Here is a 27,288-nt window from a genome sequence, read left to right as displayed (position 1 = left end):
ATTAAGAGAAAACAACTTGTTGGAGATGAGTGCTTCTGAACCAGTGCCAGACAATGAGGAAGAAGATGGAGAAGTAGTGACAGAAAACAAGTTGACATTATACAATATGGAAGAAGGATTCCAATTATCCAAGACTGCTTTTGACATTTTTTATGACATGGACCCTTCTATGGTATGGGCACTGAAACTAAAGCAAATGATAGAAGAAGGATGAGTACCATATAGAAACCATATAGTTTTAGAGAAATGAGTAAACAAGTCAGACAGAAATTACAATGTATTTCTGTAAAATTATGCTGAGTGTGCCTGCCTGTCCTACCTCCCCTTCTATCTCCTCCACTACCTCTATCTCTGCCACCCCTGAGATAGCAAAACCAATTCCTCCTCCTTCTCTTCCACCTACTCTACCAGAAGTCAAGGACGATGAAGACCTTTATGATGATTCAATTCCACTTAATGAATAGCAAATAATCATCATGGCATACAGTTAATAAACTTACTATCTACTTCATGTTTGTGTCCTTATGTGACTATCTAATAACTGTACAGCAATAATTGTATGAGACATTTTTGTGTCATCATCATCACCTAAATATTCATTATGAAGAACATAATGTGTAAGACTTGTATGGAAATGGATAGCTGATCCTTACATATGCATAAAGTCAGTGATATTTAATATAAAATGAATAATGTATTATTTTTCTGTTTTATAACTTTGCTTTCAAAGAATTATATTACCATACAGTAATTCTCTCTTCTAATTGGAGGCAATGCATATCAGCCTGTCATCAAAGGCAAGTGTTTTTTTTTAAGTAACAATGTTTCCAATACCATATTATGAATATGACTATAATATTGTATGCCATAAAAATTTTGTGACAATTCATTCATCAGTGTATGGGCTAAGCCACCATGAAGCAATTAAATTGATTATAATAGGCTACCATAAAGCATTCATATTGCTGCTTCTTTGGTATTAATGTATGAATTGTAATGCTTGTAAATAAATATTTATTTCTTTCTTGTATTTTCATTTCGGATATCTAGTGTCAGTAATGTGTATAGAATTTATAGTGTTTTGTATTATATGACAATATTTATGTATACATTAAAAGATGGTTTGTCTTATAAATAGATGAGGTAAACTTACACTATTAATAAATACAGTACTATAAGTATATTTTCTCTTCCTTATGATTTTTTTAATAATATTTTCTTTTCCTAACTTCATTGTAAGAATACAGTATATGATACTTATATAAAATATGTGTTAATTCACGGTTACTGGTAAGGCTTCTTGTCAACAGTAGGTTATTAGTTGTTAAGTTTTGGGGGATTCAGAAGTTATAGGCAGATTTTCCATTGTGTGGAGTTTTGGTGCCACTAACACCAGCATTGTTTAAGAGTCAACCTTCAATTTTCTTTAATTCTAAGTCTTTATCTGGTTTTGATGTCAGGACAATGTTAGCCTTCTAAAATGAGTTTGGAAGAATTTCTCCTTTTCAATTTTTTGGAAGAGTTTAAGGAGGACTGGCATTTATGCTTCTTTAAATGTTTGGTTAACCATGAAGCCATTTTGTCCTCGGCTTTTCTTTGTTGGGAGATGCTAATTACTGATTATATCTCCTTGCACCATACTGATCTGTCTGGGTTTTCTATTCATGATTCAATGGTCCATGCTCCACTGTTCAGCAGGGCCACAGGGAGCCTCTTTTGCATGGGGGATGAAGTATTTGCAGCAGTTTGGTGCCACACTGTTTTGAAACACAGGTTAACTGTGACATGCTCTACTGCTTGGAGGTAGGGATCCCCAGGTATTACAACGGGTCTGTTTCAACTCATGGAAGTCACCATTTTGGTGGTTGGAGTGCCACAACCCCCATCTCCCTCTCAGCAGTGCATCCAGGGGTTTTGACCTGTGCAGATCTCCAGCTTGGTAGTTGGGGATCATCATGACCCCCAGGCAACACAGCCAGGGTGTCTCAGACCTGTGGAGGTCACCATTTTGGTGGATGAGGGCACCAGGAAACCAAGGAGTATGATACTTTTGTCTAGACTACCACCATTGGGTAAGGTCTCTGCTGGAGTTGTGCTATTGGTCCAAACTCTGATGTTGGGAAGTACCTCTGCCTGTACTCATCTGTTTGCCAGAGCTTCAGGCTGTTTTGAGAGGTTGGATTTCCTGTACAGGTGGGGACAAACTGCTGGCTAGACTCTGATCAGTGAATTTGCTAGCAGGGACATGGTATCACCACCAAGATCCAAGCACAGGTGGCTGGAAGTTTCACCACTCCCCCTTCTTTGTTCCTAATTGACATGAAATGGTCTAGACTGTTGATTTCCCCAGTATTCCCCAGGAGGCAGGACAGAAGTTGGCTTCTAGGAGAATGTTCTGGAATGCTGTGGGAAAACAGATATCTGCCTTAAACTCGTCTTTTCCCACTAGAGAAACCATAGACCCAGCAGAACCCTCTAGGTGCTACATTGGGCTGGCTTAGGGGAGGGAAGTAGGTGGTGAATTGAAGCCACTTCTCTTACCTTTTTAATGTGACTTTTCTTGGATTTTGTGTTCAAAGAGGGTACTTTAGTTTTGTTCCCTGGTTCTGGGATTTTCACAAAAGTATTATTGTCTATAAATATTGTATTAATCCATATATTTGTAATGGAATACCAGAGCCACGGATGGATTATTTCACCAGCTTCTCATTTTAGGCATGCTCTTTGCTTCTTTGGAAATGAGATAGGAAGACAGATATTGAAAGAGAGAAGGCTAGAAAAGAAGATTGAAGAAAATATATTCAGTTATTTAAAATGAATGCTTGATTTGTTAAGTTTTTGAATAGTCCACTTGCTTTGTCTCTCAGATCTACAAAATAGAATTAATTTATGAATAACATTTATTATTTATTTTGTATATTAAATATTCCACATGATCATATATCTTCCTGTGTGTATTTGTCTTCTTTTTATACAAACATCAGTCATAGTGGATTAAGGACCAGCCTACTCCAGTATGACTTCATCTTTTTTTTTTTTTTTTCCATTTTTTTTTTTATTTTTTATTTCCAGCATAACAGTATTCATTATTTTTGCACCACACCCCGTGCTCCATGCAATCCGTGCCCTCTATAATACCCACCACCTGGTACCCCAACCTCCCACCCCCCGTCCCTTCAAAACCCTCAGATTGTTTTTCAGAGTCCACAGTCTCTCATGGTTCACCTCCCCTTCCAATTTCCCCCAACTCCCTTCTCCTCTCTAACACCCCTTGTCCTCCATGCTATTTGTTATGCTCCACAAATAAGTGAAACCATATGATAATTGACTCTCTCTGCTTAACTAATTATACCTGCAACAACCTTTTTTCTAAAGAAGGTCACATTCTGAAGTACTCAGGGTTAAAACTTCACCGTATCTTTTTGGGAGACACAATTCAACCTACAAGTAAGAAGCCTAGGCAGAAGATATTTATTTTTTAGATATTTCTTTTATTTATTTATTTATTTGTTTATTTATTTGAGAAAAAGAGAGAGGGAGAGAGGAAGGACAGAGACAAAACACTCAAAGTTGTTTGGCATAAATTAAGAGCTCAGTAAGAGTTCACTCCTACTTTGGAGTGGAGTGATATAGGCCAGCCCACATTCTGCTATATGAACTTTTGGTTCTAACTCTAAGTCCATTCAAATAGCAGAGCATTATGGTTAAAAAGCACAAGCTGTGGAACTAACCCATATGGCCTCAAATTCAGGCTCCACTGCTTAGTAGCTGGATAACCTTGTATAATTTCTCAATCTCTCTTTGCCTCAGTTTATTGGGCCATAAAATGAGGATAACAATAATATACACCTTATAACATTGTTATAAACATTAAGTATTTAATATGTGAAATGTTAAAGTGCTAGAAGAGTGCCAATCACATGCAAATGCTGTAGAAGAGACTGTTACCTATTATTATTTAAGACACTGATCTATTTGAATGAATCTGTCAAAACTGCTCTGAGCAAGCTGTGTTGGCACAGTGTTAGTATATATTTTTTGCATAAAAATGTACTACTTCATGATTATTAAAGAGATATGGTTATGTGAACTTGGGAGGTGCTGGAATGGCTTATTTTGAATATAAATTTAAACATCTTGGTGAACTGAGTTGGGGCCCACCTTGAATTAACAATGTTAACTCAGCTATATATTTCCTAATTTTACTCTTTCTCCAGGAGAATATGTCGTCATGACAACCCACTTCCATCTCAAGCGAAAAATTGGCTACTTTGTGATCCAGACCTACTTGCCATGTATCATGACTGTCATTCTGTCTCAAGTGTCTTTCTGGCTCAACAGAGAGTCTGTCCCTGCCCGTACGGTCTTTGGTGAGTGTTGTTTTATGGAAAATGTGCAGATGAAGGCGTTGGCAGAGTCTTATGATATACTGTCAGAGTAGGGATAAGGAAAGTGAATGGGAGCAATGCCTGGGCCCAGCATTAGTAACTGAATCATCAGATCCTGGTGTTTCAAGAACAGAATTCTTTTTTTTTTTTTTTTTTTTTTTAGGTCTTTTTTTTTTTTTTTTAAATTTCTTTTCAGCGTAACAGTATTCATTGTTTTTGCACCACACCCAGTGCTCCATACAATCCGTGCCCTCTCTAATACCCACCACCTGGTTCCCCCAACCCCCCACCCCCCACCCTTTCAAACCCCTCAGATTGTTTTTCAGAGTCCATAGTCTCTCATGGTTCACCTCCTTTTCCAATTTCCCCCAACTCCCTTCTCCTCTCCATCTCCCCTTGTCCTCCATGCTATTTGTTATGCTCCACAAATAAGTGAAACCATATGATAACTGACTTTCTCTGCCTGACTTATTTCATTCAGCATAATCTCTTCCAGTCCCATCCATGTTGCTACAAAAGTTGGGTATTCATCCTTTCTGATGGAGGCATAATACTCCATAGTGTATATGGACCACATCTTCCTTATCCATTCATCCATTGAAAAGCATCTTGGTTCTTTCCACAGTTTGGCGACTGTGGCCATTGCTGCTATAAACATTGGGGTACAGATGGCCCTTCTTTTCATCTGTATGAAAGATACATCTGTATCTTTGGGGTAAATACCCAGGAGTGCAATGGCAGGGTCATAGGGAAGCTCTGTTTTTAATTTCTTAAGGAATCTCCACACTGTTCTCCAAAGTGGCTGCACCAACTTGCATTCCTACCAACAGTGGAAGAGGGTTCCCCTTTCTCCACATCCTCTCCAACACATGTTGTTTCCTGTCTTGCTAATTTTAGCCATTCTAACTGGTGTAAGGTGGTATCTCAATGTGGTTTTAATTTGAATCTCCCTGATGGCTACTGATGATGAACATTTTTTCATGTGTCTGATAGCCAATTGTATGTCTTTACTGGAGAAGTGTCTTCAAGAGCAGAATTTTTAACAAAAAAGTGGGAATAGAAGAGTGTTGGAATAGTAAGATTACTAAAATGCTTCCTGTCTCAGTCAGGTTTGCTTTAAGGACTGGGGAGGGACTGAGCCTTCAGTTAAAAAGAGGAAATTAGTGAGCAGAGCTAGAGAAAGTGACAAGTGGGAAACTAAGTCGACAACAGAGAAGTGAATTTGGTGCTTTTTTTTAGTGCTTTTTTATGATCCATTTTTTGTATACTTACCTGACATTGCTGTTTCTCTTTTAATTTTTTTTAAAGTACAAATTATCTTTAAAGGCTACACAAAGTTTGAAGGATTTTTCAATAGTACCTACAATCAGGGAAATTTTCATTAAAAGAAGGTTACTGGTGTCTAAAAAGAGATTTGTACATCATTAGCATTTTTCCCTGGGAGACTTAAAACATATAGAACATTTTCTGCACTGTAAAAAATTTTAGGAGACAAATATTCACTCTTTTTAGTCTACTAAACTGCCTCTATAGCAGTAGTGTCTGTGAAGCATACACATGGATATGCTGAGTACCCCCATAGAAGGTCAATATTTCCTATCAATATCCTGAAGCTATACTGTGTAGTTAAATAGTACATGATGTTTTAGAAAGTAGCAGCATTTTGGCCAGGTAGAAGAGGCCACAGTAGAGAAAGACCAAGAGTAACCTGTAAAGAGGGGAAAAAAGAAAAAAAAATCTAGAAAGGTATAATATCGTGGAAGTCAAGAGGAGAATGTTTCAAGAAGCAGGGAATAAACATCTGGTGTAAATTCTGTGTTTTTAGGTAAGATGCAGATAGAAACTATTGACTGTGGTGATATGCTTGGTTGTTAGTGATCATGAGTGGTTCTAGTGAAGTGGAGGGGACAAAATCTATATAGGGGTCAACAATTTTTAGAAATTTAACAAACTGCATACTCGGAAAAGTCTTCCATTACAAAATCCAAGAAAAGCTAGATAAAACATAGAAAACATTCTTTGAGCTGATAAGAAATTAAAGGAAATATTCAGGAACCCAAATGGAAGAGAGAACTAAAAATTGGACTGTTAATTACTTGAACTAATATTGTTATAGCTGGAAGATGGACTACTAGTTTTGGTAAATAAGATTTTGAGTTTTGAAGTTACACAAGGAAGACTTTGAGCCTGAATGAAGTTTAGGATTAGAAAGAACTAAGGCTGTCTTAGACTAAATAATATATTAAGTCCCCCAAATATATCCATGTCCTAATCTCTGGAACCTGTGAATGTTACCCTATATGGCAAAAGGGATATTGCAAATGTGTATTAAATGAAGGATTTTGAGATGGAGAGATTATGAAGGATTTTGAGATGGAGAGATTATCGCAGAGAGATTATCTGTTTGGGCCCTAAATATAATCACAAATATCCTTATATGAGGGAGGCAGAAAGATATTTGATTACAGAGCAAAAGGCAGCGTGATGAAGGAAACTGGAGAGATTTGAAGATGCTATGCTGTTGGCTTTGAAAGAAAAGGAAGGGGCCCATAAAACTGCCAGATTTCTGGCCTTCAAAAGTGTACAAAAAAATATTTGTGTTGTTTTAAGTCACTAAATTTATGGTAATTTTTTACATAAACTATAGGAAATGAATACAAAGATTCATCCCATAAATCGAATACCATTGAAAGATTATGCATTAGAAAGATCACCAGATTTACACACTTCACAGCTGGAAATAAAAAAAAAAAGAAAGAAAGAAAGAAATGCTAATTTTAAGGAAAAAAAAAAAAAAAAAAAAAAAAAAAAGAAAGATCACCAGATAAGTGCACTAATCAGGGCAAGGAAACAATAAGGAATAATGTATGTTTTGGCCTGGGCTCTGTGTAAAATTTATTTTTTTTATTTGAATTTAAGAATTTATTTTTTTAAAGATTTTAATTTATTTGACAGCTAGAGATCACAAGTAGGCAGAGAGGCAGGTGGGGCGGGGGGAGGCAGGCTCCCGGCAAGCAGAGAGCCAGATGCGGGACTCGATCCCAGGATCCTGGGATCATGACCTGAGCCAAAGGCAGAGGCTTTAACCCACTGAGCCACCCAGGTGCCCCTAAAATGCATTTTAAAAGTGAAAATAATTAATATATGGGGAAGGCTAAATGACTATGGAATCTATAAAATATTAACACTGGCTTATTGGGCATACAATACATCTAGAGTGAAAGGCTAGACCATAATGTAGTGTATATAAGTTGAAATGGAAATAAAATGTTCTAATGACTTTTATTGTCAGGGAAATGTGTAAAGGTACCAATTAATATTTAATTTTCATAAGTCAAAGGTTCATGCTGACTGAAACTCATACATCTAATGGGAATGTTAAATGGTATAAACCCTTTAGAAACCCGGTAGTCTCCTGTAGTTAAACGCATGCTTATAATATAATCATGAAGTTCCATCCCTAGGTGTTTACTAAGAAAAATGAAAACATGTGCTCACAAAAAGACTTACACATAAATCTTCCCAGCAGCTTTATTCATAATAGTTGAACCCTGGAAATAGTCCAGATGTCCATTAATAAGTGAATGGATAAACAAATTATGTTATGTCAATGCAGTGGAATGCTACTCTGAAGTTAAGAGGAATGAACTAAAGATAGATGCAGCAGGGCGCCTGGGTGGCTCAGTGGGCTAAGCCGCTGCCTTCAGCTCAGGTCATGATCTCAGGGTCCTGGGATCAAGTCCCGCATCGGGCTCTCTGCTCAGCAGGGAGCCTGCTTCCCTCTCTCTCTCTGCCTCCCTCTCTGCCTACTTGTGAGCTCCCTCTCTCTCTCTCTGTCAAATAAATAAATAAAATCTTAAAAAAAAAAGATAGATGCAGCAACATGAATGAACCTGAATAAATGCTGGGTGAGGAAAGCCAAAGACTAATGAGTATACACTGTATGATATGTATGAAACTTTAGGGGGGAAAAGATCTAACCACACAGAAAGAAAGCAGAGGAGTAGTTACCTGGGGCCAAGGAGGGGCTGGAATCATCCCAAAGGAGCATTTGGGTTGATGGAAGTATTCTATAGACAATACCTATGAGAAAGAGTGAAGAGAGGTATTACCAGATGGTAGAAATCTCACAGAAGCACAGATTAGCATCAGACTATGATAGTGTAGGGGCACCTGGGTGGCTCAGTGGGTTAATCCTCTGCCTTCGGCACCTGTCATGGTCTCAGGGTCCTGGGATCTAGCCCAACATCGGACTCCCTGCTCAGCAGGGACCTGCTTCCACCCCCTGCCCGCCGCCTGCCTCTCTGCCTGCTTGATATCTCTCTCTCTCTATGTCAAATAAATAAAATCTTTTTCTGAAAAACAATCTGAGGGTTTTGAAGGGGCAGGGGGTGGGAGGTTGGGGGAACCAGGTGGTGGGTATTAGAGAGGGCACAGATTGCATGGAGCACTGGGTGTGGTGCAAAATAATGAATACTGTTATGCTGAGAATAAATAAAAATTAAAAAATAAAAAATAAAAATAAAAATTGAAAAAAAAAGACTATGATAGTGTAATGGTCTAAGGAATACTAGAGATCAAAGAAAATATGTACCTTGATCTCCTGAGTTCTTGATTTTGAATGATAACCACATTTTGAGAACATAAACTAGTACACTCAGTGTGAGAGTCAGGTTTTTGTTTTTTTTTAAGATTTTATTTATTTGACAGACAGAGATCACAAGTAGGCAGAGAGGCTGACAGAGGGTGAGGAGGAAGCAGGCTCCCCGCTGAGCAGAGAGCCTTTTGCAGGGCTAGATCCCAGGACCCTGGGATCAAGACCTGAGCCGAAGGCAGAGGCTTTAACCCTTGAGCCACCCAGGCGCCCTGACAGTCAGGTTTTAAGATCAAAAGAGGCTGTGCATTTGAAGAAGAGGTTGAGAATATGAATCTGCTGGCCATAGAAAAGCAGAGTTGGAGAGTTAGAAGAGTTAGGGAGAAAGCGATTGTAAAAAAAAAATGAGTGACTGGGTCATATTCACTAACGTACTTTCTGGAACATGATTAAGCCTGACTGACAGTGAATTAACAAAAAGCTTCCCCTTTGTGGTACTGTCTAAGTTCAGTGGGTACATGAAGTATGATTAATTCTAATTGTCTCCTGAGGAAAATGAATGCTTGTTTTGAAGGCTGTAGTCTGAAATGATTTGATTTTTGTATCCCTAGGACCTTACTCTGAATGGCACAGAATAGACAGTTGTTAATGTTGGAGAAAAGAAAAGAATAAGAACTAATACAATGATTATATAGCTATTCTAAGAAAAGTGCATTCTTCACTCTGATGGGAACACATGTATTGCAGTATTACATGGGTTGCAGGCTGTTCAGAGCAGTTTCACTCCTCACACAGGTACTAGGGGATTACTCTGTGCCAGGTATTATATTCAGGGTTGAGGGGATAGAAACAGATTACTAATGATCCCTATTCTCAACCAGCTCTTGCTTTGGTAGTACAGACAGACATGTGTTGTCAAAGAAGTGTCCTAGAATTTTAGAAGTACTCAAAGAAAGTGAGTTTGGGGCAGTCACAAAATACTTTCTAGAAGAGTCTTGAAAAAAAAAGCACTGGGTGGTAGGACTTCATCTCTTAAAATGCCAAAACTCATTGTCCATCCATGAAGTATAAATGCTTGATTGAGTGTTCTACCAGATAACTAGCCAGGAGCTCTTCACAAGATGACTATTCTAATTAAGCTCTAGAAACTAGGATTCTAGAAAATTCTACTGAGTTATGATACAGAAACACTTATGTTGCAGTAGAGTTCTCTCCATTCATCCGTTGGCACACTGCTATGGCTGTGCCAAGGTAGCCAATTGCATTTTCTAATAACCATAAATGAGGTAGCTTGTTTCTCCCATGAATCACTGCTTGCCCAGTGTGGTGAGAAGATTACTGAGCCTTGGGTTCAGTCTCAGAGCTTACCAGGATAAAAATTCAGATAGTTTGTTAATACGTATTAGCTAAGTAGCTGATTCCTGACAGGGCTTAAAATTTGATTTGCTAATCAGCCTTGATGACTACATAGTTTTTACAAAGGCGCTTCTTTAGGGTCTTTCTCTTGAAATTGTATGGACTTTTTCAGTTTGAATATTCATTTAAATAGCAAATATATAAGTATGGTACATGAGGGACCAAGATACTAAAGAAACCCAAGAGGCTATAGCATACACAGCTGACTCTATGGGTAGAGTTAAGAGGCCTTTTCTTCTTGCTTTTCTTTTTTAAATTTTTATTTAAATTGAATTTAATTAACATATACTGTATTATTAGTTTCAGAGGTAGATTTCATGGATTCATCAGTTGCATACAACACCCAGTGTTCATTACTTCAAGTACCCTCTTTAATGCCCATCCCTCAATTACCCCATCTTCCTACCCACCACCCCTCTAGCAGCCCTCAGTTAATTTCCTATAGTTAAGAGTCTCTTATGGGGGCACCTGGGTGGCTCAGTGGGTTAAAGCCTCTGCCTTTGGTTCAGGTCATGATCCCAGGGTCCTGGGATCGAGCCCCACATTGGGCTCTCTGCTCAGAAGGGAGCCTGCTTCCTCCTCTCTCTCTGCTTGCCTCTCTGCCTACTTGTAATCTCTGTCTGTCAAATAAACAAATAAAATCTTTAAAAAAAAGAGTCTTTTATGGTTTGTCTCCCTCTCTGTTTGCCTCTTATTTTCACTTCCCTTTCCCTACATTCATCTGTTTCTTAAATTCTACATATGAGTGAATCATATGGTATTTTTCTTTCTCTGACTGACATACCTATTTTAGCAGTATACACTCTAGTTCCACCCATGCCATTACAAATGGCATTATTTCATTCTTTGGGCTGAGTAATATTCCAGTGTGTGTGTGTGTGTGTGTGTGTGTGTGTGTGTGTGTGTAATACTTCTTTCTTATCCATTCATCTGTTGATGGACATCTGGGTTCTTTTTTTTTAATTTATTTTCAGCATAACAGTATTCATTATTTTTGCACCACACCCAGTGCTCCATGCAATCCGTGCCCTCTATAATACCCACCGCCTGGTACCCCAACCTCCCACCCCCACCCCTTCAAAACCCTCAGATTGTTTTTCAGAGCCCATAGTCTCTCATGGTTCACCTCCCCTTCCAATTTACCCCAACTCCCTTCTCTCTAACTCCCCATGTCCTCCATGCTATTTGTTATCCTCCACAAATAAGTGAAACCATATGATAATTGACTCTCTCTGCTTGACTTATTTCACTCAGCATAATCTCTTCCAGTCCTGTCCATGTTGCTACAAAAGCTGGGTATTCATCCTTTTTCTGATGGAGGCATAATACTCCATAGTGTATATGGACCACATCTTCCTTATCCATTTGTCTGTTGAAGGGCATGTTGGTTCTTTCCATAGTTTGGCGACTGTGGCCATTGCTGCTATAAACATTGGAACATCTGGGTTCTTTCCATAGTTTGGCTATTGTGGACATTGTTATAATCCTTAGGGTGTATGTGCTCCTTTGAATCACTATGTTTGTTTCCTTTGGATAAACACGTAGCAATGCAAATGCTGGATCATTGGGTAGCTCTATTTTTAACTTTTTGAGGAACCTCCACACTGTTTTACAGAATGGCTGTACCAGTTGCACTCCCACCAACAGTGTAAGAGGGTCCCCCTGTCTCTGCAACCTCACCAACATTTGTTGTTTCAAGTTGTTAAATTTAGCCATTCTGACTAGTGTGAGGTAGTATCTCATTGTGGTTTTGATTTGTGTTTCCCTGATGCTGAGTGATGTTGAGCATTTTTTCATGTGTCTGTTGGTTGTTTGTATGCCTTCTTTGGAAAATGTCTGTTCATGTCTTCTGCCCATTTCTTGACCAGATTTTTTTTGTTTTTTGGATGTTGAGTTTGATAAGTTCTTTTCAGGGTCTTTTCTGTTTCTATACAAATTTTAGGATTATTCCAACTCTGTGAAAAATGCTGATGGTATTTTGATAGGGATTGGTTTGAATGTGTAGATTGCTTTGAGTAGCATAGATATTTTAACAATATTTGTTGTTCCAACCCATGAGTTTAGAATGCTTTTCCATTTCTTTGTGTCTTTCTCAATTTCTCTTGTAAGTGTTCTATAGTTTTCAGAGTACAAATCCTTTACCTCCTTGGTTAGGTTTATTCCTAGGTATTTTGCCATTTTTAGTGCAATTGTAAATAGGATCTATTCCTTAATTTCTCTTTCTTCTGTCTCATTGTTAGTGTATAGAAATGCAACTGACTTCTGTGTATTGATTTTATATCCTGCTACTTTGATGAAGTCCTGTATCATTATTAGCAATTTTTTGGTGCAGTCTTGGGTTTTCTACATAGAGTATCATGTTGTCTGTGAAGAGTGAAAATTTCACTTCTTCTTTGCCAATTTGTAAGGTTTTAATTTCTTTTTGTGGTCTGATTGCTGAGGCTAGGACATCCATTACTATGTTGAATAACAGTGGTGAGAGTGGACATTCACTTATTCCCCCCTCGGTTTGCTGAAATTATTATACTTCTAAATTTTATTTTACTTTTTCAGTGTTCCAAGATTCATTGTTTATGTACCACACCCAGTGCTCCATGCAATACGTGTTCCCCTTAATACCCACTACTAGGTCCTCCCAACTCCCCACCTCATTCCCCTCCAAAACCCTCAGTTTGTTTCTCAGAGTCCACAGACTCTATGGTTCATCTCCCCCAACAATTTCCCCCAACTCACTTCTCCTCTCCTTTACCCAATGTCCTCTGTGTTATTCTTTATGCTCCAGAAGTAAGTGAAACCATGATAATTGACTCTTTCTATTTCACTCAGCATAATCTCCTCCAGTCCTGTCCATGTTGTTACAAAAATTGGGTATCCATCCTTTCTGATGGAGGCACAATACTCCATAGTATATATAGACCATATCTTCTTTATCCATTCCTCTGTTGAATGGCATCTTGGTTCTTTCCATAGTTCGGCAATTGTGGACATTGCTGCTATGAACATTAGGGTACATATGGCCTTTCTTTTCACTACATCTGTATCTTTAGGGTAAATACCCAGTAGTGTAATAGCAGGGTCATAGGGTAGCTCTATTTTTTTTTTTTTTTTGAGGAATTGCCACACTGTTTTCCAAAGTGGCTGCACCAAATTGCCTTCCCACCAACAGTGTAAGAGGGTTCCCCTTTCTCCACATCCTCCCCAACACTTGTTGTTTCCTGTCTTATTAACCTTTTAAAGCAGCCATTTTGATCAGATAACATAAACTTTCCATTTGCATATATTTTATTGAAGTGAAAATGTGATTGAGTTTTCAATAATTGTCTTGTTGTTTATAGATCAAAAGACAAAAAGGAAAGGAAAGTTGTGGTTCATTTTAATCTGCAGTCAGTTTCTGACCATTCTCTGTAGTCCGTGGTGCCACAGGTCATGTGCAAGGTTAAAACAGAGCACACCATGTACTTTCATGTTATTGTGTCCTGGAAAACAAAACAGGAACATCACTCAGATTTTCAACTCTCTGTTAAAAAGAAAGTCTTAAAAAACAGACATTTCTTTTCCTTGGCTTCCTGGGTTTGTCTACACACTTCTGGTATCCAAGGCAGTCAGTGTTTGAATTAAGATCAGAATGATCTGGTCTCTCGTTCTAATGATGAGGAAACCATATGATAATTGACTCTCTCAAGATAATTGACTTATTTCACTCAGCATAATCTCTTCCAGTACCATCCCACCTAGAGAGCTGCTTCTAGATCTCTTCCCTATCAGGGCTTACATGTTAGACATACCAAAAACAGTCTGACATGGAAACCATTGCTTTTAAGACTCAGAAAATAATGGAGATGTATATTCTTATTGATTAATCTAATCAAGATTTTTAAATAAAAATTCCATTATTCTTGCTTGCAGGGTTTTTCAGGCTTTAAACTGTTTACTGACAGTAAATACAAATAACATAAAATTAACCATTTTCATCATCTTAAATATACAGTCCAGCAGTATTAAGTATACTGGCATTGTGGTGCAACCAATGTCCAGAACATTTTCATCTTGCTATGGTGAGACTCTGTACCCACAGAATAATCCCCATTTCCCATACCACCCAACTCCTAGAAAGCACTATTCTACCTCCTGTCTCTAGGAGATTGGGTACTCTAGAAAATTCATGTAAATGACCTCATGCAATAGTTGTCTTCTTTTACTGTTTTTTTTTTTTTTTCCTTTATCATAATGTGCTCAAGGTACATTGATGTTGTGTCCTGTGTCAGCATCTTCTCAGTGAAGGACACTTTAACTTTTTGCCTTGGCAATATTTCTACATTGTCTACCCTGGAAGGTTTTCAATGGCATATTAGGATAGGGAATAAAATATAGCGAACCAATACAGGACTGATTATTGTTTTACACAATTCCATCCCCATGCCTGATTCACACCAATGATCTCTACTTGTCATTCATGGGGTTTTAAAGTAATGGTCAAGGTATCCAACCACATATGTTAACATGCTGGGATTGCTTGAAAGTGCATTTGAAATTCTATTAATAAGATGTACCGAATCTTCTTCAAGTGAGTTCTTCTGCATATTCTCAGACCACATTTTTTTTTAAATTTTGATTTATTTTTTAAAATTTCTTTTCAGTATTCCAGAATTCATTGTTTATACACCACACCCAGTGATCCATACAATACATGCCCTCCATAATACCCACCACCAGGCTCACCCAACCTCCCACCCCCCTCCCCTCCAAAACCCTCAGATTGTTTCTCAGAGTTCACAGTCTCTCATTGTTTGTCTCCCCCTCCAATTTCCCCCAACTCCCTTCTCTCCATCTCCCCATGTCCTCTGTGTTATTCCTTACGCTCCACAAATAAGTGAAACCGTATGATAATTGACTCTTTCTGCATGACTTATTTCATTCAGCATAATCTCTTCCAGTCCCATCCATGTTGATCCAAAAGTTGGGTATTCATCCTTTCTGATGGAGGCATAATACTCCATAGTGTATATGGACCACATCTTCCTTATCTATTCATCTGTTGAAGGGCATTTTGGTTCTTTCCATGGTTTGGCAACTGTGGCCATTGCTGCATATATGCAGAAGAGAAAGGAGGATAGAAAAAAAGAAACTAGCAAAAACTGTAACAACAACAACAAAACCTTTAGGAAGTGTTTCTGGTGTATGGTGTGTACACTCTGCTGTTGTGTTTTGCCTGCTCTTTCCCACTGGTCCTTCCTCTACAGAGTTCCCACTTGCTTGTAGTGGAGAGTGTTTGGACCTTTATGTAGCTGTGCTTTGATTTGTCAAGATAAGTCCCTTGGGGTACCTGGGTGGCTCAGTGGGTTAAGCCTCTGCCTTCAGCTTGGGTCATGATCTTGGGGTCCTGGGATTGAGTCCCACATTGGACTCTGCTCAGTGGGGAGCCTGCTTCCTCTCTCTCTCTGCCTGCCTGTCTGCCTACTTGTGATCTCTGTCTGTCAAATATAGAAATAAAATCTTAAAAAAAAGGATTGGGAGGGAGACAAACCATAAGTGACTCTTAATCTCACAAAACAAACTGAGGGTTGCTGGGGGGAGGGGGTTTGGGAGAAGGGGGTGGGATTATGGACACTGGGGAGGGTATGTGCTTTGGTGAGTGCTGTGAAGTATGTAAACCTGGTGATTCACAGACCTGTACCCCTGGGGATAAAAACATATGTTTATAAAAAATAAAAAAATTAAAAAAAAAAAGAGATAAGTCTCATGTGTGCCACCTCTCTTCCTCCAACTGTGTAGATTGTTTCCTTAGTCCTCAGCTCATCTTCCTCATCATTTAAAATAGTTAAATATGGGGCGCCTGGGTGGCTCAGTGGGTTAAAGCCTCTGCCTTCAGCTCAGGTCATGATCCCAGGGTCCGGGGATCGAGCCCCACATCGGGCTCTCTGCTCAGCAGAGAGCCTGCTTCCTCCTCTCTCTGCCTGCCTCTCTGCCTACTTGTAATCTCTGTCTGTCAAATAAATAAATAAAATCTTAAAAAAAATAAAATAAAATAGTTAAATGTTGTTCTAGTTGTATTTGAAGGACAAGGCAATTTCATGGTCCCCCTACTACTCTGCCAGCTTAACTTGGCCATTCTGCTTGCTTTTCTACGTATCTCACCACATCAGGATTACTTTCCATGCCCCTACTTGATCCGGACTCACATTCTCCATCCTCTTGAGCATTCCAACACTCAGAAAGAGGGTCTGACTACTCCCTCTTCCTGAAGTCTGGATGTCTTTGGGTACAACAACTGCCTTGTCAAAATTCTAGGGTATAGAGACTATAGAAAATATTCATAGATGGGGAGAATGGAGGCATAGAAAAATGAAACAAATTACCCAAGATACGAAGCAAGTAAGTGGCAGAGTCCAGGACTTTTAATTTCTAGTGTAGCTATTTGAGGCTAGAATACTTTTGCTAACAATGATAAAATTATTATTATAATGTTACTTAAAATGTTTATAATTATACCACTATAATTAATTATCTAATTATGACACTATTCTCATTAATAGTAAAAATAAAAGAAATGTTAATTATGGAAGCTACTATTTCTTGAGTGTTTACTCTCTGTCATATATGGTGCTATGGGCTTTATAAACATCATCTGATTGGATCCCCCAACAAATTTCTGAGTCTGGTATAATCACACATTTTACACATAATAAAACAGGCTTAGTGGGGGTAAATCTCCTTGTTCTAGGTATATTGCTAGTAAGTGTAATTGCCAGAATTTCAGTCTATTTTCAATCTAATTTCAAAGCTTATATCATTAACCACAACACTATAGCTCATATGTATATCTACAATACAAACAGAGTAGAAAAAATAGTTTTAATAGAATTTAAAAGTGAATAAATGGAAGTCTTAAATTTAGGTTAATAACATCACCAATAAAAAGAATCAGTTGATCTAAAAGCAAGCTCTGGTTTGACAAAAATTCAAAGAAACAGATATTGAAATAGCTTTGGTTGTCCACAAAGCTCAATAGGACCTGGACTGTGATATGGTTAAAGTACCATATTCTACAATGGCTTGTTGCAGTGTTAGGAGAGTATTGTCTACAGTAAGAGAAGTGAAAATCCTGAGTCTTTGGCTCAGGTTTTGGGCTGTTCAGAAGAGAACTACCAGAGTGGGGAAGGATGAGAAACAAGAGAAGAAGTGGCCATGTCCATTCTGGAGATTAACAGACTCATCAGGAGTCATCCCCACATTCTCCAACTCTCTTAAGTCCTGTTCTGGAAAGGAGGGAGCAGGCTTCTCTTTCCTGTGTTTCAGAGAAAGAACTCTGAGATCAGTTAGTGGGCTGGGAGTTAGAGGAAGGCAGGTTGCAGCTCAGAAAGTAAGGTTTTTCTAATTAAAAATTGTTCTTACCATGAAGTCGATTACCTGCTCTTTAATGGAAACATTTAAGTAGAGGCTAGAGGAGAATTTTCATTTTTTAAGAAATTTATTTATTTATTTATTTGCCAGACAGAGAAAGTGAGAAAGGGAACACAAGCAGGGCAAGTGGGAGAGGGAGAAGCAGGCTTCCCACTGGGCAGGAAGCCCAATGCAGGGCTCAATCTCAGGACCCTGGAATCATGACCTGAGCCGAAGGCAGATGTTTAATGACTGAGACATCCAGGCACCACTAGAGAAGAACTTTTAGAAGTGCCTTACTAGAGATTCTTATTCCTGAGATAACTGGGATGGGGTAATTACTAGGTAGAACCATCCCATGTTTATATTCTCTGTGTTTACTTTAAAGGGACCATTTTGAGTGCAGTATAGCTCTTCTTCATAAGTCAAAGTTGCTGATCTCATCATATATGTTCTAAATGTCTTCTAATGGCAACTTGTTCTCATCTTCTCTCTCCCCAGGTGTCACCACTGTTCTCACCATGACCACTTTGAGTATCAGTGCCAGAAACTCCTTACCTAAAGTGGCATACGCGACGGCCATGGATTGGTTCATAGCCGTCTGTTATGCCTTTGTATTTTCTGCGCTGATTGAATTTGCCACTGTTAACTACTTCACCAAGCGGAGTTGGGCTTGGGAAGGCAAGAAGGTGCCAGAGGCCCTGGAGATGAAGGTGAGCTACAGCAAGGGTGGGGGCTGGGAAGCACTCCCTGAGAGAACTGTATTGGAACCAGGAGTGGGCAGCCTGCAGCCTGTGGGAACTGGCCAAGGCTGTGTGCTATTCACTGGGGTCATCAATCCAATTCTCAACTGGAGTGCTTCTTGGCAATGTGGAGTGTTTGCTGGGGGCAAAAGAAAGAGGGTTTTATCATGGAGGGTTGATGTCTTGTGATGAGGAACTGACCCTAAGTATGATACTGCTAGAATCATGGAGAACACATTGTACTTATAAAGCCATCCAGAAAAGTGCACAGTCTCTAGGGCCAATTCTGCACTTCACTTTTCAGTATATTCCCACTACATTCAAACTAAAGTGATCATTGTTCCTTCTGGGTCTCTGCTTAACTTTTTATGCTCTACCTAAACTATTCTTTTTTTTTTTCCTGCCTTGTGAAGATCTACTCATTCTTTTTTTTTCCCAGCTTATTCTTCAAAACACAGATTAAATGATATTTTCTCCATAGAACCTTTCCAAGAATCATCTGGATAGTTTTAGCTTTTCCTGTGGTAGGAGAAGTGTGCTCCTATTATTATAATCTTGTATTTGTATTAGAGTTGTTTATCTGCCTCCTCATTAGACTGAACATTTTGAGGGCAGGGGCTTGTCTACATCATCTTCTTAACTAGTATTCTTGCACAGCACCTGATTCATAGTAAAAGCTGAATAGATGTTAGTTGGATTGGTTGAGAGATGGGAAGGAGGAAAAAAAAAACAATAAGCCAACTAGAGATGGTAGGAATAAAACATAAATACTGTGAAATCAAGATTATTGTCCTTGGCTGCTTTAAAAGAGTTCAGATCTCTAGATCTAGATGAAGACTATCCAAAGATGCTAAAAAGAACTGGCAGATGTGGTCCCAGAACCATTCCAGTACTATGAAGAATCATGGAGAAGAGAAAAGATAATGAAGATTTTCAAACTGGAGGAAAAGATATATTTCATAGAATACAGACTGGTGAGTTGGCAAAATTTTAGACTAGATTTTCACTACTTAGATAGAATTTATTAAGTCCTTGGTATAAATTATGAAGAAATAAACATATTTCTACTAATTATATCTATCATAGGAAATTTTGGGTTGATATTATTATTATACTTAGCACAGTTGTTACCTTTGTATCCTTAAAATATATTAATCCATCTAATACTTGATTTGTCATCTATGAACAAGGTATATTGACCCCTCACACACTACAAAACAGGGAAATTAGTATACTTACCTTACCTCTCACCTCTGTCCTTGTAATTTCCTAACTTTTGTTTATTATGCTATTTCTGCATTGTCAAACTATTATTGTGTTGTCAAGGCTTACAGGATTTATATGTTTTTATGGAGCCAGCCACAATACCTATAGTCAATTATGTGTATTTCTACATTTAAATGGATAAAAGGACTATTTTGAAAAGATGGCCCATTTTTCCTTTCATTGCTTAGTTACCTCAAGGCTATCATCTAGAATATTTTTTAAGGCTCATGGGAACAATATTTCCTACGATATTGCATGTATAGAATTATCTGTCAATTATTTATACTTGAATTGTAGTTGTGCTGTTGTATAATTCATGGGTCCTATTCTCTCTCTGATGTCCATATAGACATTGATTGCTATACTCACGTCTATCACTGTTGCTATGAAGAATTTTTTTATTTTTGCTATGAGAAATTGTTTTTAAAAAGATTCTCTTTATTTATTTGAGAGAGAGAGAGAGAGAGAGAGAGAGGATGGGGTAGGGGCAGGGGGAGAGGGAGAAGCAAGCTCACCACTGAACATAGAGCCTGATGCATGGTTCATTACCCAAACCCTGAGATCATGACCAGAGCCCAAGCCAGATTCTTAACCAACTGAGCCACCCAAGAGCCCCTGTTATGAAGAAATTTAAAACCAGCCTGAGAGTCTCTTACACAATGGAGGACTTGATTTTATGGCCTAGAAGCCCATACAAATGTATCTTTTATTTATAAATTCTAGTTTCTTTTCAAGGATATATCTTGATCTATCTGTATGAATTTTTTCCTAGGACACCATGCAGGGTTTTTTCCCAAGTATTTATTTAAATTCCAGTTTGTTGACTACAGTGTAATATTAGTTTTGGGTGTACAATTTAGGGATTTATCATTTAATCACTTACATACAACACCCAGTGTTCATCACAAGTACCCTTCTTAATACTATCACCCATCTAACCCACACCTCACCCACCTTCCTTCCGGTAACCATCAGTTTGTTCTCTATAGCTGAGTATCTGTTTTATGGTTTGCCTCTCTTCCCCACCTTGTGTTCATTTGTTTTGTTTCTTACATTCCACATATGAGTTAAATCATGGTATTTGCCTTTCTCTGACTATTTCACGTAGCATACTACACTCCAACTCCAACCACATCATTGTAAATGTCAAGATTTTGTTCTTTTTATGGCTCAGTAATATTCCATTGTATATCGCTTCTTTTTTTAAACATTTTTAAATTTAATTATTTAACATTTAGTGTATCATTAGTTTCTAATATAGAGTTCAGTTATTCATCTGTTCATATAATAGTGCTCATTATATCACATGCCCTCCTTAATGCCCATCACCCAGTTACCCCATTCCCCCTCCCTTCCTGCAATTCTCAGTTTATTTCCTTAGTTCAGAGTCTCTTATGGTTTGTCTCCCTCTCTGATTTCACCTCATTTTATTTTTCCCTCCCTTCCCCCATGATCCTCTGGTTGGTTTCTTAAATTCTGCACCAGGGAAACAATATGATCATTGTCTTTCTCTATTGACTTATTTTGCTTAGCATAATATTCTCTAGCTACATCCACATCATTGCAAATGTCAAGATTTTGTTATTTTATTATTGCTCAGAGATATTCCATTGTGTATATATACCACAACTTCTTTATCCATTCATAAGTTGGTGAACATTTGGGCTCTTTACATAATTTGACTATTGTGGACATTGCTGCTATAAACATTGGGGGTGCATGTATCCCTTACAATCAGTATTTTTGTGTCCTTTGCATAAATACCTAGTAGTGAAGTTGCTGGATCATAAGGTAGTTCTATTTTTAACTTTCTGAAGTATCTCCATGCTGTTTTCCACAATGGATGCACCAATTTGTATTCCCATGAATAGTGTGAGAGGGTTCCCTTTTCTCCATTCTCCCCAACATCCTGTTGTTTCCTGCTTTATTAATTTAAGCTATTCTGACAGGTGTGAGGTGATATCTCATTGTGGTTTTGATTGTATTTCCCTGATAATGAGTGATGTTGAACATCTTTTCATGTGTCTGTTAGCCATCTGGATGTCTTCTTTGGAAAAGTGTCTATTCATGTCCTCTGCCCACTTCTTAACTGGATTATTTGTTTTTGTATTGGGTTCGATAAGTTCTTTATAGATTTTGGATACTAGCCCATTATCAGATATGTCATTTGCAAATATCTTCTCCCATTCTGTAGGGTGCCTTTTAGTTGTGTTGTTTCCTTTGCTGTACAGAAGCTATTTATTTTGATGAAGTCCTAATAGTTCATTTTTGCTTTTGTTTCCTTTTTTTAAAATTTATTTTTTGTTTATTTTCAGCATAACAGTATCCATTATTTTTGCACCACACCCAGTGCTCCATGCCATCCGTGCCCTCTATAATATCCACCACATGGTACCCCAACCTCCCACCCCCACCCCTTCAAAACCCTCAGATTGTTTTTCAGAGTCCATAGTCTCTCATGGTTCACCTCCCCTTCCAATTTCCCCCAACTCCCTTCTCCTCTCTAACTCCCCATGTCCTCCATGCTATTTGTTATGCTCCACAAATAAGTGAAACCATATGATAATTGACTCTCTCTGCTTGACTTATTTCACTCAGCATAATCTCTTCCAGTCCCGTCCATGTTGCTACAAAAGTTGGGTATTCATCCTTTCTGATGGAGGCATAATACTCCATAGTGTATATGGTCCACATCTTCCTTATCCATTCGTCCGTTGAAGGGCATCTTGGTTCTTTCCACAGTTTGGCGACCGTGGCCATTGCTGCTATAAACATTGGGGTACAGATGGCCCTTCTTTTCACAACATCTGTATCTTTGGGGTAAATACCCAGGAGTGCAATTGCAGGGTCATAGGGAAGTTCTATTTTTGATTTGTTTCCTTTGCCTCAGGAGAAATATTTGTAAGAAGTTCCTATGGCCTAGATCAAAAAGGTTGCGTCCTGTGTTCTCTAGCAGTTTGATGATTTCTTGTCTCACATTTAGGTCTTTCATCCATTTTGAATTTATTTTTGGGTATAGTGTAAGAAAGTGATCCAGTCTCATTCCTTTGCATGTTGTTGTCCAATTTTCCTAAAACCATTTGTTGAGAAGATTATCTTTTTTTCCATTGGATATTCTTTCCTGCCTTGTCAAAGATGAACCGACCATATAGTTGTGGATTCATTTTTGTTCCACTGAACTATGTTTGTTTGTTTGTTTCTCTCTCTCTCTCTCTTTCTTTCTTTCTTTTTCTTTTCTTTTCTCTTCTCTTCTCTTTTCCTTCCTTCCTTCCTTCCTTCCTTCCTTTCTTTCTTTCTTTCTTTCTTTCTTTCTTTCTTTCTTTCTTTCTTTCTTTCTTTCTTTCTTTCTTTCTTTCTTCCTTTGCCAGTACCATACTGTATTAATCACCAAGGCTTTGTAATATAACTTGAAATCTGGAATTGTGATGCCTCTAGATTTGTTTTTATTTTTCAAGATTGCTTTGGGTATTCAGGGTCTTTTGTGGTTCCATATAAAATTTAGGATGGTTTGTTCTAGTGCTATGAAAAATACTGTTTGTATTTTGATAGGGATGTCATGAAATGTATAGATGGCCTTGGATGGTATACAACTTTTAACAATTCTGTTCTTCCAATCCATAAATATGTAATATTTTTCCATTTCTTTGTGTCATCTTCAATTTTTTTCATCATCATTTTATACTTCTCAGAGTACAGATATTTTACCTCTTCTTTTTTTTAATTAATTTATTTATTTTCAGAAAAACAGTATTCATTATTTTTTCACCACACCCAGTGCTCCATGCAATCTGTGCCCTCTATAATACCCACCACCTGGTACCCCAACTTCCCACCTATTTTACTTCTTCAATTAGGTTTATTCCTAGGTATAGTATGGTTTGGGGGTATAATAGTAAATGGGACTGATTCCTTGATTTCTCTTTCTGCTGCTTCACTATTGGTGTATAGAAGTACAACAGATTTTATATATTGATTTTGCATCCTATATCTTTACTGAATTCTTTTATCAGCTCTAGTGATATTTTTGGTGGAGTCTTTGGCTTTATTTCTTTTTGCTGTCTAAATGCTGAGGCTAGGACTTCCAGTACTATGTTAAATAACAGTGGCAAGAATGGACATCCCTGTCTTGTCCCTGACCATAGAGGAAAAGCTCTCAGTTTTTCCCCACTGAGGATGATGTTTGTTGTGGACTTTTCATATGTGGCCTTTATTAATGTTGAGGTATGTTCCCTCTATCTCCACTTTGTTCAGGGATTTTATCATGAATTGATGTTGTACTTTGTCAGATACTTTTTGGCGTCTATTGAAAGGAATACATGGTTCTTATCCTTTATTTTATTAATGTGTTGTATCACATTTGATTGGTTTACAAATATTAACCCATCCCTATAGCACCAGAATAAATCCCACTTGATTGTGGTGAATGATACTTTTAATGTACTGTTGGATTTGATTTGCTAGTATTTTATTGAGAATTTTTGCATTCCTGTTCATCTGGAATATTGACCTATAGTTCTCTTTTATAATGAAGGCTTTGTCTGGTTTTGGAATTGGGCTAATATTGGCCTCATGGAATGAATTTGGAAATTTTCCTCCCATTTCTATTTCTTTTAGAATAGTTTGAGAAGAAGCCTATAGATTCACAATAGTCTTTGTTTTAGGAAAGCTCTAAGAAAGCATTCCTAAAATGTATCTGTGTTCTGTTCTCTTCCAAAAAGCACAGAATTTTATATATATATATATATATATATATATATAATCATAGAGCTTTCTTTGTCTTCCATATCTATTGTTTTTCTCTAATAATTTTTGACTGTTATTTTCAGTTTCACTTTGCTCATTTTTCTCAAGCCTGTCTTCTCTGTCTCTGACCATTTTTACCAGTGCCTATTCACCTTCATTTTTGTGGTAGTATTATTTTTCCTTATATTAATTTTATAATCCTGTTGACATATTTTTTATGTGTTTTATGTTTGCTTTTTCATGTTGTTCCACAATTCTTTATTGGTAATTTCCCCCCTTTTTGCAACATATTTTGCATTAGTACCTTTTTTTTTTTTTTTTGGTTTTCAATTATTACATGAAGTTGCATTAGGGGAATTCTTTACTAGCCCTGCAATGTGTGACAGTATCATTTTGGGGAGGGACTGAGAGAATGAGTAGGACAGTATTGAGTAGTTGAGACTAATTAATTTGAGCATCATCTGTTATCTATAAAATTCTTAGGAGTACTCCTTCTTGTAGTTTTGTTTCTGGTTCTAACTATCAAGAAGTTTTCCTTGCTCATGGGAAAGTCTTCTATGTATGGTACAGAGGTGTCAGTGTGTGTTTGTATGTGTATGCATGTGTGTGTAGTATTATATCATTTAATTATTCTAGTCTCCACCTCCTCTGCCACTATATGGTGGTCAAACAACGTTTCAAGTTGTTCTCACTACCAGTATGAAGACTGATTTTGTTTCAGAATGGGGGTCATTTGTTTCCTCACTCAGGTTATGCCATGCATCTTTTAGGACTCTGTTCCTAAAATTCTATTCTGGTCTGAATTCCAGAGTAAGAGACATCCTCAGTGTCTTCTATACTCTGAGCCAATTTTTTATGCCTTTGGAAGTCCTTACTTTTTGGGATAAGTGTTAAAAATGCTTTCACATTTCATCAAAACTGGAGTTTGATTTTTCTCCATTTTCCTTATTCTTATAGTTTTTACTTTGTTCTAGAGAGGAAAAGGAAGAAAATATATCCTTACTCCGACATATTAAAATGAAAGTTTTCTAGAATATATTATTAAACAGATGTTTTACAAGCAATTAACACTATTTACTGATATCTAGCATGAATCCACTAAGAAGAAATTGTGCCAAACTAGCCTTAAAAAATTGCATTAAAAGTTTACTAGACTTGTAGACCAGGGAATATCATAGACTTTGTCAAGACATCTAACTACTTTTATTTTTTATTATTTTATTCATTCTTCATGAAGAAGAAACAACAGGTGAAAAAAAATAGTCCAATTGGGCTGATGTCATTGGTTGGCTAATTAAAGTCAAATAGAATTGATTGATGAATCAGTGTCAACCTGAATGGATGTCCCTGTGAATAGCTCATAGGGGTTCATCTTTGATCCCTTCCTCTTACATGTTGTCATCAATAATTCAAATTTGTAAGTTGACATTAATGAATGTTGGTTGGAGAAGATTATTTTCTGAATTACGAATCAAAAAGAATTTCTGAAGTTTGAGAGAACCGGCTGAAAACAAGAGATTAACATTAGCTGAATCAAACAAATTCTTATACATAGATACAAAAAAACATTAATTCTTCATAGTGAAACTTAATAATAATTTCCCATTATAAATAGGACACTGAGATATAGAGAAAAAACAAATTTAATATAAGCCTTGTATCTGGTGTAACTTTCAAAAAGCCAAATTAATTTGAGTCTGGGTTAAGAATTACCTAGAACAAGTGAGATAATAAGCCCTTTTTATTCTATACTGGTTTAGCCATGTTTAAAGCATACTGTTCCAGTTTGGTTACTATAATGGAGAAGGGACACATATCTGAAGGGAATAATCTATCTAATTTCAGATATCTGAAAGGCTGTTATGTATGTCTTTTGAAAACTGTAGTGGACTTTTTTTATGGCTAAGAAGAGGTACAGGAATGGTTTGAAGGCAGAGAGAGAACTAGAATAGATTAATATGAGACTTCGGATGTCAAAAATGATGACCATTTCTCCAATTCCAAGGAATGCTGAAAATAAAAAAAGGACAAAAAGAATCATTTAAACTCTTCTTCAAAAATGGTGATATCAGTCTTTTTCTTTAGTCCCTCTCCATTGTCAATCCATTTAAATTATCTAAAAGAATACAATTTTGAGATTTGGAAAAAGAAAACAAAAGCTACAGAACACAGAACAATGGATCTTTAATGTGAGGGTGCTCTACTTTTTCTATACTTTTACAATGTAAAGGAACTAACACTGAGAACTGCTGACCCACAGAAAAAATGAAGTGCTTTGAAAATAAGAAATATTGGTATCTAATTTATCTATAGCAAATTAATCTATACCAATTAAATTGCTATCTAATTGATAACTAAACTCAGTTTGGTTTTTTCCTACTTTAGAGAAACATTAAACCTTATTTGATTTATAAAGCTAGAATAGATTTAAAACTAGTATAAGTGATTTAAAAATTTATTTCTGAGTTGTATTATGATTAGAGATTAGAAAAAAATGTTAGAGGAGAGATTATAAATGAAAGGAAAAGACGGAATAGATGGGAAAAAACACCCTCCCTTACAAATGAAGACAAATGACTACCTTATAATTACATTCTGAAAAATAGATGAACTGTGGGCTTCTGAGGATCAACTACATGTGTTTATCACTGCTTCCTCTGACAATCTCACTAAAATGAGAGTAAAGAAATAAAATAGGTTTAAATAAGCACCAGGAAAACTGGAGAAGGGATTTCAGTCAAATGAGAGATTTTAGTAC

The 27,288-nt window shown here is 37.3% G+C and overlaps 1 protein-coding gene across 4 annotated transcripts in view; it reads left to right on the top strand.

Moving 5' to 3' along the window:
* The window catches only part of GABRA3 (gamma-aminobutyric acid type A receptor subunit alpha3), a 402,002-nt gene that overhangs the window by 365,107 nt on the left and 9,607 nt on the right, over window positions 1-27,288 (top strand). For 3 of the 4 annotated variants that reach the window (XM_032330179.1, XM_032330180.1, XM_032330181.1), the window contains exons 8-9: window positions 4,218-4,370; window positions 18,280-18,491. In XM_032330179.1, the coding sequence (XP_032186070.1) occupies window positions 4,218-4,370; window positions 18,280-18,491 (365 nt within the window). The remainder of the gene's footprint in view (window positions 1-4,217; window positions 4,371-18,279; window positions 18,492-27,288) is intronic. The other variant, XM_032330182.1, reaches the window with a different exon arrangement.

This window comes from Mustela erminea, chromosome X (assembly GCF_009829155.1).
Source record: "Mustela erminea isolate mMusErm1 chromosome X, mMusErm1.Pri, whole genome shotgun sequence".
NCBI lineage: Eukaryota > Metazoa > Chordata > Mammalia > Carnivora > Mustelidae > Mustela > Mustela erminea.
This window is presented reverse-complemented; position numbering and strand designations above follow the sequence as displayed.